The sequence below is a fragment of the Atta cephalotes genome (assembly GCF_000143395.1).
Source record: "Atta cephalotes unplaced genomic scaffold scaffold00034, whole genome shotgun sequence".
NCBI classification, from domain to species: domain Eukaryota; kingdom Metazoa; phylum Arthropoda; class Insecta; order Hymenoptera; family Formicidae; genus Atta; species Atta cephalotes.
In genome coordinates, this window is record NW_012130098.1 from 1,991,871 (window position 1) to 2,006,277 (window position 14,407).

The window sequence follows — 14,407 nt, forward strand, 5'->3', positions numbered from 1 at the left end:
ATATATATATATATATATATATATATATAATTTAAATAAATTATTAAGTTGTATATGAAAAAATCTGCGAGCAAAATAAATAATATTAGATTGTATTACAAAATAGAATAATATACGTAGAAATATCTTACAAAATTTATGAACATAATTCTAAAATGCTTTAAATATTTTACGATTATTTATATTAATTTTAGGAAGGTAGCATTAGAACAAAAGGCGTAATCGATACCTCTAATATAGGATGGATCAGAATGGGAACGACAGTTGCCACTAATGCGTTATTGGAAAGAAAAGGCGCAAAAATGGCGCTATTAATAAATGAAGGTTTCATGGATCTTCTATACATCGGCAATCAGTCCCGGCCAAATATTTTCGACTTGGTTCGTATAGTTGAATGTAACATTTTAAAAAAAATGTTACAGATTGCAGTATATATTACTTTATCGTGAAATATTACTTTTTCGTTACAATATTTTCGAAATATTGTATATAATACAGAAATTTATAAACGCATTTGTTCTATCATTTGAATGTCAAATCAAATTTAATTTTTGTTAAATGTTTACAGGAGATAGTGATGCCGGAGATTTTGTATAAACATGTAATAGGAGTAAAATGTAGAGTAATTCCCGCTCTATCGGGAAGTTGTCGTATGGAGAATCAGTTATGGCGAAAGGTAAAAGGTTCTACCGGCGAAGATCTGTACGTTATTCAAGAACTTGATGAGGCACAATTGAAGGAAGATTTGAAAACACTTCGTAATCTAGGAATAGATAGTCTTGCTATCGTTCTGGCACATAGCTATACGTTAGTAAATTCGTTTGATCAAACAAAAACTTTTTTGTTAGTGAAAAATGACTTCTAAAAACACACAATTAATGTTTATAATTTGTTTTAATTTTATACGCTTTAAATTCTGCTATTGCACTTTTATAATATAGTTATGCGGCTCACGAGATTAGAATTGGCGAATTAGCGCGAGAAGCAGGTTTCTCACAGATATCTCTTTCACACGAGGTGATGCCGATGACGAGAATGGTTCCCAGAGGCTTTACTGCATGTGCAGATGCTTACTTGACGCCACACATTAAAAACTACGTAGAAGTAATATTATTATCTTTATAATTACATACATGAAATTTGAATTCTTCTTTATAATTATAAAGTTTTATATAAAGTTTCTTTCTATTCTCTTCTTTCCAAAATAACAATTAAAATATACATTGAAGATATAGATTTCTATTTCTAAACTGTATTGAATAATTTTTTAGGCTTTTTCTTCAGGATTCAAAGACAATTTGAAAGACGTCAATGTATTGTTTATGCAGAGCGATGGTGGATTAACACCTATGAATTCGTAACTATTAAAGTTTATTTTTGAAAATTATTTGAAATTAATTTTCTTATTATCGCATAAATTAAATATTATGTTTTGCTGTGTGCTTGTATGTTAAAGTTTTAATGGGTCACGTGCTATACTTTCTGGACCAGCTGGTGGCGTTGTTGGATACGCAATGACAACTTATGGAAAGGAGACTGATCTGCCAGTGATTGGATTCGATATGGGCGGCACATCTACTGATGTAAGTCGATATGGAGGAAGTTACGAGCATGTTTATGAGAGCACCACAGCGGGCGTTGCTATACAAGCTCCGCAGGTATTATTCTTTTTTATGATAAATATATTACTTGTAGATATTTAAAATATTGACATTTTAGTTTTTCTTAAAAATATTAAATATCTTTTTGTGAAAAGATTTAGCTGAAATAAAAAATTGGGTTAAAGTTGGATGTCAATACAGTTGCGGCAGGAGGTGGATCAATGCTTTTCTTCAGGTCGGGTCTCTTCGAGGTTGGGCCTGAGAGTGCGGGGGCTCATCCTGGACCTGCATGTTACAAAAAGGATGGTCCATTGACTGTAACGGATGCCAATCTCGCGCTGGGTCGTCTGCTACCTGAATACTTTCCTCAAATTTTTGGGCCTGAGGAAAATGAACCGCTTGATGTGTCTCGTACGTTAAGTTTGTTTACAACACTTACCTATGAGGTAATTTTTTTTACACATTAAACAAAAATATTTTTACAAAAATCTAAATTTTATTTTTTGTAACGAATTTTTTTAAATTGGAGAAAAAATGTATTATATTGCATTTGATTACAAAATGTCTGCATATGTCGCAGATCAATGAATTTTTAAAAAATGATGAAGCTTTGTCAATTGATGAAGTGGCAATGGGGTTTATTAGGGTCGCGAATGAGACTATGTGCCGACCAATTCGTGCTTTGACTCAGGTATAGTTAAATCGAGCTTATTTTTTACTAATGACAAGTAACGTACTATGATGATTTTTAAGTTATCTTTAATTTCTTTTTATGTAGGCAAAAGGATATGACACTTCCCGTCATGTTCTGGCATGCTTTGGCGGTGCCGGAGGACAACATGCCTGTGCAATCGCTCGATCGTTGGGTATAAATACGGTTTTTGTTCATAAATACGCCGGTATTTTGTCAGCTTATGGGATGGCATTGGCAGATGTTGTTGAAGAGGCACAAGAACCAAGCGTCGAAACTTACAATCACGGTAATATACGATAACAAAATTCTCTTTTAATTATGTTGTGTATTCCTTTATTTTAATATTCTTTTTTATCTACAGAAAGCTTCGCTCGTTTGGATGATCGATTAGATGCGATGGAAGCTAAAGTTAGAAATAGACTTCGCGCACAAAGATTTTCTGATTCACAAATAAAAACGGAACCATTTCTTCACTTACGTTATGAGAGCACTGATTGTGCTTTAATGTGCACTCCTGCAAGTCAAGATTCAATAAGCGTCACTACCAGACATGGAAATTTTCTTGCTACTTTTCTTGAAAGGTAAGCGTTTGATTTGAACAAATCTTGTCTTTAATTATTTATTTATAAACTATTTTTTAATTAGATATAAGACAGAATTTGGTTTTACAATACCAGACCGTAAGATTTTAATTGATGATGTGAGAGTTCGAGGAATTGGAAAAACTGAAGTTCCAGAAGATCTTATATTGTCTCCTTCTCAAGCTTCACCAAAAGCTGAAAAGGTTAGATAAAAAATGCTGAAAATATCTTAAATAATTGTTAAACTATTTTTTTTAAATTATTTCTTTCTTTTAAATCAAATTTAACTTTTAGAGAATCTATTGCTAAATTGTTCTTACAGCTTGTCCAGAGTAAGATTTATTAAAATTTATTATTACATTATATTTCTGCTTCAAAATATAATATTGTTTCAACTATAGTGATTTTCATTATAGTGATTTTCTCATCCTGAAAGGGCATCTTCTGATGTCCATTCGAATACTCTCTAGATATGTCATTCTTGTTTAATGTTTAATGAACGACAAGGATGGTGTAATACTTATATGGGAATCTGAACTCAGCATAAGAGTTATAACTTTTTAAAACTTTATTGAATTCTGTTACGAATAAAAAAAATTTTAAAAAGGAGAATAGGTAAAAGTAATCGATTTTTTGCCCCTTATATTCATCTTACATCTGTCGAGTTTTCATACGTTTATTTCTTTCTGTACTTTAACTCTAGCACAAAATAACATATATTTGATATATTTGATGACATATTTTTGAGAATCAAAATATTAAAAATATAAAAATATATTAAAAATAATCATTATTTCTCTCTCATTTTTATGGCAAAAATCTTATGTCGCTTATTTACTCACTTTATTCACATTTTTACGTATATTCCTTCATCATGTTTATGTAAAATTGATTGCTCCACGTGATTCCTGCAGCCCAAAAACTATAAAAAAAACGTTCACTTCTCAGTTGGGGGCGATTTTTATTCGTCCTCCTTTAAAAATATGAATTTTCTAGACCACTATGGTGTACTTCGAAGGTGGCTATCAGGAAACAGGCGTCTATCAGTTAAATTCATTATCTTCTGGAGATATTTTACATGGCCCTGTCATTATTATGGATAATTTGAGCACACTTTTAGTGGAGCCAGATTGCATTGCGGAAATTACTATCCGTGGTGATGTAAAAATAATGATTGGACAAGGTTTGCGAACGAAAGTCACCACTAATCTTGATAATATTCAGCTTAGTATTTTTTCGCATCGTTTTATGAGCATTGCTGAACAAATGGGTCGGTATGTAATCAGTAAATAATTTTAAATATGTGTTATAATGTAATTATTTTTTTTAATGCTTTTAAATATTGTAAAGTAATATTTGTATTTCTAATTTTTGATAGAGTACTTCAAAGAACTTCAATTTCTACTAATATTAAAGAGCGATTAGACTTCTCATGCGCAATTTTTGGCCCTGACGGTGGTCTTGTTTCAAATGCTCCTCATATCCCAGTGCATCTGGGTGCCATGCAAGAAACTGTACAATACCAGATGAAAGCGTTTAATGGCAAATTTACGCCAGGAGATGTTATCCTCTCTAATCATCCATTAGCAGGCGGTTCTCATCTTCCAGATTTAACAGTTATCACGCCAGTATTTTACAAGTTCGTACATTTTTTATATTTCGTAACTAAAAATGGTTTTTGGGAAAATTATACTAATGTCATATTTATTAGATGCAATATTATAACAAAAGAAGATATTGTTAATATTTTAATGCTAAATGTCTTAATTTTCTCTTATATTTATGTTAAATGTTCATTAAGTGTACTATACTCGAATTTTATATGCATCTTAGAGATGTGCCTACACCAGTATTCTTTGTGGCCAGTAGAGGTCATCATGCTGATATTGGTGGTATCACTCCAGGTTCTATGCCACCACACTCAACAAGTTTGAGTCAGGTACGAGAATATGATTTTCAAATAGATTTTAAGAGAACTATACATAAATGTAGTATTCTTTTATAGGAAGGCGCTGTTTTTAAAAGTTTTCTGTTAGTACATGAAGGAATATTTCAAGAAGAAAAACTCACGGAGGCCTTGATGGCGCCGAGCAAAGTTCCGGGAAGTTCGGGAACCAGAAATCTCTCAAACAACATTAGTGATCTCAAAGCTCAGATCGCAGCTAATCAAAAAGTAATGTTCAATTATTTATTCAAATTTAGTCAAATTTATGTAAGTTAAATATACGTAAAATATGTTTCCTTCTGTAAGGGTTCTCAACTAGTAAACGAGCTAATTGATACATACAGTCTCAAAGTAGTGCAAGCGTATATGGATTATATTCAATGTAATGCTGAAGTTGCTGTTCGACATATGTTGAAGTCAATAGGTACGAAAATTAAAACGCGAAAAGGAAAAGAAACCAATATCGATGCCATTGATTACCTTGATAACGGTAGTCCCATCAAGTTACATGTGGATCTCGATTTAAACAAAGGCGAAACAATTTTCGATTTTAGGTACATTTTTAAATGATATTTGTAATTTAGCAGCTGGTATTATTTTTTAGTTTTTATAATAATTGTTATTTATTTTTTTTATATAAACATATAATTTATTATTAAATTAAACAATGTAATTTTTAATATTATTTCCAACTTTAGTTCGAGATTTAAGTTCTATACAAACTTAATGGCGTGCAACTTATAGAACTAAAAAATTTATTTGCAAATTTGTATATGGACGTTATTAAAAATCAAAATCCACTTTGATTGAAAATTTTTTTTTATTTATTTTCATCAGTCTAAATTTCATTTATAACAACATTTTTCTATATAGTCTAAATAATAACCTTTAAAAAATATATTTTTACTTTTCTTATTGTTTCTTGCAAAATTCTATGCTATAATAATTTCATATAATATACAAATTGTAATAATTTATAAGATAGTAAAATCTCAATTCGCAGTGGAACGGGTTGTGAAGTATGGGGTAACTGCAACGCACCACGTGCCATAACGTTGTCTGCGGTAATTTATTGTTTAAGATGTATGGTTGGACGTGATATACCATTAAATCAAGTAATGTCCTTTTGAATTTTTCAAAAAAAAATATAATGCACTGGATTAATTTAATATTGTCTGTAGGGTTGTTTGAAGCCTGTGAAAATAATTATCCCTAAAGGATCATTACTCGATCCCTCAGAGGATGCGGCAGTGGTAGGAGGTAACGTCTTGACATCTCAACGTATTGTTGATGTAATCTTGGCAGCTTTCGAAATTTGCGCAGCTTCGCAAGGTTGTATGAATAACGTAACTCTTGGCACTGAAAAATGGGGTTATTATGAGACAGTTGCTGGTGGAAGTGGAGCAGTAAGAAGAAATTATAAGCTTTAAATAGTATATATTTGAATGTTAAAATAAATTCTGGCTGATAAATTATCTAAATAATTAATTAAAAGAAATAAATTGAAATAAATTTTCTTTGAATATTAAAAAATTAAAAGGTATAAACAAATTTATTATATTATAATAATAATTATTATAATTTTTTTTACATCGTTAACGTAAGATAAAAAAAGATGTAACATACATGCTATTTTAGTTTTATGTATATTTAGTGATACGTATAATAGATATTTGTTTAGTAAACTTGTGTTCTCCAGGGACCGACATGGCACGGTAGAAGTGCTGTTCACACGCATATGACTAATACAAGAATAACAGATCCAGAAATACTCGAGCTTCGCTATCCAATTATACTTAATCGCTTCTCCATTCGATGTGGAAGTGGTGGTAATGGAACATATATCGGTGGTGACGGTGTTGTACGTGAAATGATATTTAGGTGATTAAATGCACATTTCTATACACATTATGACTATTTATATAAATTTTTCTTCTATAAGATAATACATAAAAAATAACTGTTGGTAAAAAATACTCTTATTTAAAAATTTTTTTTTAATATTTGTTTGCAGAGCTCCGATGACCTTATCTGTATTAACCGAGCGGAGAGTGTATCATCCACCTGGATATAATGATGGTGAGGCTGGAGCATGTGGTTTAAATATTTTGGTGCGGACTGATGGTAGACACATTAATTTAGGTCCGAAAGCTGCTGTTCCAGTTTATGAAGGGGTAAGTAATTTTAAATGATATCTTTTGCAAACATAATCAATATCTTACAAGCTTTATCAAAAAAGTAGTATGAAAATATCATAATAATTTATTACGTTACTATAAATATAATATCAATATTGAAATATAATATCAATTTATGAATCTTGAAATTTATGAATATTGATTTTAAATTAATCCCTAAATAATGAATAAATACGGTTTTAATTATATAATTAAAAATATTAGACATCTATATTTTTTGTTTATTTGAAACTTTTATCTGCATTATTACTTACTAATTATCAGCATAATTTTATACATTATTATACATAATTTTAAAAGGTTTTTGTTATCGAGAAATATACGTATTGTTAATGATTATATATATTTCATATGTTTTGTAAAATGAAATGAATTATATCATGAAAATAAAGATAAAAATCATTAAAGAATTTAAGAATTTATATACTAAAAAATTTTTTAATATTAAAATTATTATAGTCAAAATATGTTCTTTATTTGTCAAAATATTTTGTGTTATCTAATTAAAATTGTGTGCGTGCGTGTGCGTGCGTGCGTGCGTGTGTGCGTGCGTGTGTGTGCGCGCGCGCGCGCGCGTGTGTGTGTGTGTGTATAGTTATAACTGTAACTGTTATTATTTAGAGTGAGTACAAAAAGTACAAAAAGTATCATTAAGTAATACTTGTATATAACAATTATTTTAATAATTATTTTATCCGTTAAATAATGAATTTGTTTTATAATAATAAATAGTAAAATAATAAATAGTAAATGTATACAATTGGCTTTATTTTTTCATAACAATTTTTAAAAGCTCTCTATATATATGCAAATATAATTGATGTATTTTGCTTCTATACACTATGTGCTATAAATCTCTATTAATATGCGATTTGATTTTATGGCAAGAGCAAATGCAATTTTCTAAAAATTTTGATGATGTTATTTGACATGCTCTCGCTTCGAAGTTTCGGAATAATTTGTAGTGGTTGATCAAAAGTTGGGATGTACGATCGCACGCACATGCAACTCGTAGTAGTGTAATTTGATCGCTTTTCCTAATTATCTCTTCTCATTGCATTTAATAATAAATGCAATAGTCGACTGTTGCCTAAAACAGTATATGTCTTTATATTCGTTAAAGCACTACAAACAATTATGATATATTATATTTTTATTTGTTACAATAATTTAATACAATAACAATACATATTATAAATGCAGATATCCACAATTATTGTTTATATTTTTTATGTCACTTTATAACGTGATCTAGTTTAAAGAAAGAATAACATTGAATTAATTCTACGTTATTCATGTAAGGTGTAAAATATACCCCAACCTTAAAATTTTAATAAATTCAGTGTAAAAATAATTTTTATTGATCAAATATCGCAAATAAATAAGGCTACAAGGATATATAATTTTAAGACATAAATCTTTAACTTTTTAGCTTTTGATGTTTACCAAATATGATACTTTCATTATCTTAATAATGTGCAATTATTGTTATTACGAAAGTTTAGCTAACAATTTGTAATCAAATTTCTACGGTTTCTTCACAGGATAAGTTCATTATGGAAACTCCAGGTGGTGGTGGTTATGGTTCTGTTTATAAAGATAAGCAAGCTGAAAAATCTTCGATCTATTCAAAGACTTATAATTCACAATATTTAGCAACAAGATCTACATCAGAATACAAAGATACAAAATCTAATAGAAATCATAATTTTGCAGAACGCGGAAGTGTTTTTGAGTATCGCATGACCCAGGAATCCGTTTAGTAAAACTTACAATTTATTGCCATAAACGCAATGAATTGTAGTATAGAAAACATATGTATCGGCAAAAAACAAACGTGCATAAGTTGCGATAATTGCATTCATGTTACAATATTGTAATTATTATTTAGTTATTTAGATTAAAATTATGTATTTTTAATTACGTATACATATTTATCGTAATATATATATATATATATATATATATATATATATAGTTATATATATATATATTGTTATGTATTTTTAAGTGTTCATTTATTTTAATAAAGATATTCTCAAATCTAGATATAATATACATCATTTACATTATATCTATCATTTTTTTTAAATTTAAGTATTTCTAATCCTTATTTTAATTTTTGTTATAATTGCAATAATACCGTCACTTCCAAGTCAATTGCTTCGCATTCTGGGATCAATTCCTAGAGGAATGAAATTTCTCTTTGCTATGGCTAATTTCCTCGATTTACCAGTCCGTTCGATTTGTGGCAGGTGCAAGATGGCCGACGTTTCATTTCCGGCAGGAGTAATTACTGACCGAAATGTCACTGTGCTGACCTACATAGCAGTGAAATTATGATTCCATTTCCATAAAACGTTGTCCAAGATATTCTAACAATTTGCTAACAAACGAGTTTCGTAAATTTTTGTGTGAAATACGATAATAGAAATATGCGAAATACTTGAAATATTTTTGCTCAAAAAGATGTGAATAAAAGAAATAGTATTTTTTATAAATTTGGACTTCCAGGATATGATATAGTTATTAAAAAGTTTGTGACGGTTAAGAAATACTTCGACAATTGAGCGAGAACATACAAATTTGAATAATATACTATGTTCGTGTTTAATTTTCTCAAACGCTACAAACTTTTTAATAATTTTATCGTATCAGAAGATCAAAATCTACAAAGAATACTGTTTCTTTTACTACTGTATCTTTTTTTGGATAAAACTCGGTCTTTTTTTTAACATCTTCTTTTCAAAAGATACTTTAATGAAGGAAGATCTAAAATGATCTTTCTCATCTTTTTCATGATTATATACATATATTTATACTTATCATCTCGTTCTTAATGATAAAGAAATCTTAATTAAGGATTAAGAAAGAAATCAGCGAGTTGGCATCTTTTTTTAGTTGCATTATATTCTGAAATGTTATGAAATCGAGCACTGCCAAGCAACCCAAGTAACACAGCAATACTTGCAAAGCGTTAAAAAAGCGATTATATACGCTATTAGCGCTTTGTTAACGCTTTGTAAGCGCTGTGTGCTACTTAGTACTACAATGGTTAATTCTTCATCATCTTCGAACAAGATGGTAAGTATAATTTCGGTCGGACGAGCCCGTCTTCGTCGATCAGCCTATTGTAGTGACTCAACGCGATTACTCCCGAATAAAGGCGAATAGAAACGCGAAAGAAAAGTGTCGCTCGTAAAAAAAAAGCAAGATTTTGTACGGAATGGGTGCTTCTACCGATCGATATTTTACAATGGAATGAAAATCGAAGTAGATACTTCGAGAAGAGACAGAGTACGCACAAAAATTTCCGAACAAGTTTTTATGCATGAGATTCTTACGAAGACCACACTATTGGAATTGGCACTCAAGAGAAGAATATTATCTCATCGAGATTTTGCAATTTAAAACTCTTACAACATACTGCATTTTTTTATTGATGCAAGAGTTTCTTCTTGACTTCAGTCCTCGCCAGTAAATTGGAATAATGTTTTCTTCTTAACTTCGTACAATTCGATTGTAAAAAGCTATAATATTGGATATTATTGAACGATATTATTGAACCGCGTGATTTCAATTCTATATTGTAGTTTTATCATACTTTAACAGAGGTTATGCGTGAAGTTTGATACTACAAATAGGGCAATATATAACTAAAGACAAATAATATTTGTATTGAGAAAAAATTGTATTGTTTAAAATATTTAAGCATTGTAAAACATATAAATAAATACGATAAATACGAACAGCTTAATATTTAGAGTTAATTTCAAGAGTTTGAGAATTTGTGGAACTAATTCTTAAAAACCAAATTTTACATTATATGATTTAATTTTTATTTATTTAAATTGCTACAAATTTAATATATTCCAAAATTGTGAGTATAATTTATTCGACTTGTAAGCATGCATATAATTTCGTAATTATACACAATATAATTAATTAATATAATTAAATAATAAAGAGTAATTCGAAAACAAAATAATTGCTAAATTTTAGGAATTTGTACTTACATTAATGTATTTAATATATCTGCAGTTTAATTGTATATATCATAGATATTTCGCAATGTGTTTAATTACACTGCAACGCGTAGTCGGACATAAAATATCGGAAAGTTTCGTCACGTAGAGCGTTATACATAGAACGGCGCAACTATGCAACTCATCAAGCGTATTGAGCACGACACAGGAGGCAGGATGAAAGTGTCTTCTCTATTTAAAACAGTCCTGCCAGTTGGACATCACGTTTTGGAAATTCAGAAAATTTCATACGCGTATGCAGTTTAATATGAATTACACGAGGGAAGTATCGCGAAAAAGTAACGTATTTAACAGACAGATGCATATAAAAAATTTGTGATAAATTGGATGAAATTTTGTTTAAAAAGCTGACTCAGAGATGACCGGATTTGAAATTCTTAAAAAAATTAAAATTTTGAAGAATATATTTGGAACATTCTCGAAAAAATGATACATAGATTTTTTAATTGACTTTTTAATCGATATTTGAATGTCGCTTTTACATTTCGTAAATATTTCGAGATATTTTGGAATACTCTTGGAACATTTGTATTTTTTGGAATGTTAGGAATATTTTATGAATATTTTAGGAGTATTTAGCGTTAGCTGGGAGTATTGTATACTTTTAATGTCCATCAATTTTGTTTTGGATTTTCTGTGTCGAAGCAATTTTTTAAATTCAAATTTAATAAATTTAATTTTTAAATCACTTTTAATCACCAGCTTAAATATACTATACTCAGAAAAGATTCAGTCTAAATTTGCCATTTAAAATTGAAACCGGAACATTTTATGACATCATGTATGCATGTTGTATACAAAGGGTAGCACATCGAAGGGCATAGCGTTGCTTCATGAATACGGTTGTAGTCACGCGCACGTTCTTATAGAAGTTATGCTTGCAGGAATATACGCACCGACGATAGCTGTCCCGGCTTCATCTCCGGCATAAATCACTAGCAATGGCTAACACAAAAAAGTGAAAGAACCTTGTATAGTCATTTTGTCTTCTTTTCATCCGATTTTCATGACTCAGCTCTTTTGCTCAGTGATGTTGTCTCCAACATGATAACATGTTGAAAGTGCCTCCTAAAGCTCTGTTGTTATTGAACAATGTCTTACATAAGCTTCTTTACAGAGCCATTTTCACCTTGATTTTTAAATATGTAATTAGTACATTTTAAATAAATAATTATCTTTATTTTCTTTTCATCATGCTATTTTTAATAAATCACTATTATTGAAATATACAATAATTATAATTACGACACTAATATAGACCAATATGAAATGATTCCGAAATATTCTCGTATAATTTAATTTATAAATATTACTATATTATATTAAAACGTTATGAAATTTAATTTTTATTATTTTATTTTTAAATTTTATATATCTCAATGCATTTAGATTATTTTAAATAAAATAGAAGATGTTAGAGAATCATTCTATTTTAATAAAAATTTAAATGTAATTTTAAAGATTACATTGATTTCTACTTGTATCTCTACTTGTATCTCTGTATTAATAAAAATAATGTAATTGATTTATCTACAATAATTGATTTGATTGATTAACAATACAAAAAAAGACTAGCGGAAACTAAGGTAGTGTATTATGAATGTTATTTTAATATGCGTTAAGATAAGTGTAACGACGCGATACGAAAATCCACTAGAATGCCTAGCTCGTGACATTTTTGCGTAGATGACTTCCATGTGTCGATTTTTTTTGTTCTGCTTCTTTTTTCTTTATCTTCCGACTATTCAACAAAGCGTTTCCGGTTTTGCTTTATTTTCGCAAAGTTTTGCAGCTTTTCAATCTGCTTTACTTTCAACTAATGATATCGCAAATCCGTTTTTACAAAAACGGGAAGAATTATAAAGAAAAATATGATTGATACAAACTGTGTGATATAGATTATTTGAAAAATAATGATATTTCTTTACTATCCTAAAATTCATTATGTCTACACAATATTGCTAAATATGCATTTATACTAAATATATTTTTTATATTTTAGTTCTCCAAATAGTTCTACAATTACTAGAGAAATAAAAAATAATTTTATTAATTTCTTTCTGTTAAGATATATACATATTTATGAAAAGAATTAATTGGAGGTAATAGGATAATAGAGTTGATTTTCTGTCATATCAAGGATTAGCAGAGAAAATTGATCAGTGAACGCTCAGACTTTCTCAGAACTCTCTCGCTCAGAACTCTTGTTTAATATGATTGTTCTTGCCTTTAGTTCTTTGGTGGAGTGTAACAATCTAAGTGTAACAATCAATTTTAGTAAAGTATTACTGACTGTGAGTGCTCACTGATTAGTTTTCTCTGCTGAACCACCGATGAAATACTATTAAAGACAATCAATTTTGGACAAATTTTTGTTTTTATAAAAGATCAGTTAATATTGAAGAACGCTGATCGATAATTGATATAAATTTGTGATTGTTAATATAAATATTTGGATAACATATTATTAAAGTTATGTTTTGTATTATATAAATGCTTCATTAATAAGTATGTATACTTCTAATGCTATAATATCTTATATATTGCAATAAAAAATTACAATTATAATTTTCTCTATAATTATCATCTCTATTTCCAATAAACAAAAATGAATCGAAATGGATTGAAATGGATTCAGATTTTTAAAAATACGCGCGCGCATATTCGCAAACTTTAAAATAAATCTTTTTCAATCCGAATGCATTTTAATTCATTTATAAAAATTTCATAAAGCACATTTCTATGCCTTTCAATCTAAAAATAATATTAGCTTTTTTTCTCATCGTGAATACATCTCAATTCAAAATTTGAAACATAAAATATAGTTTTTCAATCCAGTTGAATAAAAATTGAATCCAATTAAATTCAATGAAATCCAATTGAATCCAATTGAATAAAAAAAGTTTTTGTTATACGCATTTAGATAGATAAAATTTCAATTTTTGTTTACTAGGTATTTGATAATCAAAGACGATAATTAAAATCACAGTTTTAAATAAAATTGAATATTATTGAGCTTTAAATATACATATCTAAGGAATTAATAAATCACGAAATTAATACTATATTATTATTTCTTATGTTAAATCATGTTGAAATTTAAATTTCAACAGAGATGCGAACTTCCTTAAGCATATCGGCCTTTAATATCTCGTCTCTCTCGTGGCTGAATGCATTCCATAATGGCTAAACGCAACTCTTGAAACAATTGAAAGATGCATAATGTAAGAAGAACATCAATGCAATCGTTATCAAAGAGGTTAAAGTTTTAATACGTGTTATATAAGTAGGTTTGTGGGAATTCGAGGAATATTTTCCAACATGAAATTGCCTTGGACATTA

At 29.0% G+C, this 14,407-nt stretch overlaps 1 protein-coding gene across 1 annotated transcript in view; it reads left to right on the forward strand.

Annotated features, from left to right (window-relative positions):
• The window catches only part of LOC105621536 (5-oxoprolinase), a 10,243-nt gene extending 1,461 nt beyond the window's left edge, over nt 1–8,782 (forward strand). Inside the window, exons 2-21 of the mRNA XM_012203009.1 lie at nt 195–380; nt 569–807; nt 942–1,104; nt 1,272–1,357; nt 1,457–1,658; nt 1,787–2,047; nt 2,182–2,292; nt 2,380–2,581; nt 2,657–2,876; nt 2,941–3,079; nt 3,873–4,150; nt 4,255–4,515; nt 4,710–4,815; nt 4,882–5,049; nt 5,128–5,375; nt 5,825–5,936; nt 6,003–6,227; nt 6,521–6,702; nt 6,836–6,995; nt 8,564–8,782. Coding sequence (XP_012058399.1) covers nt 195–380; nt 569–807; nt 942–1,104; nt 1,272–1,357; nt 1,457–1,658; nt 1,787–2,047; nt 2,182–2,292; nt 2,380–2,581; nt 2,657–2,876; nt 2,941–3,079; nt 3,873–4,150; nt 4,255–4,515; nt 4,710–4,815; nt 4,882–5,049; nt 5,128–5,375; nt 5,825–5,936; nt 6,003–6,227; nt 6,521–6,702; nt 6,836–6,995; nt 8,564–8,782 — 3,768 coding nt within the window. The remainder of the gene's footprint in view (nt 1–194; nt 381–568; nt 808–941; nt 1,105–1,271; nt 1,358–1,456; nt 1,659–1,786; nt 2,048–2,181; nt 2,293–2,379; nt 2,582–2,656; nt 2,877–2,940; nt 3,080–3,872; nt 4,151–4,254; nt 4,516–4,709; nt 4,816–4,881; nt 5,050–5,127; nt 5,376–5,824; nt 5,937–6,002; nt 6,228–6,520; nt 6,703–6,835; nt 6,996–8,563) is intronic.
• The last annotated feature ends 5,625 nt before the right edge of the window (nt 8,783–14,407 follow it).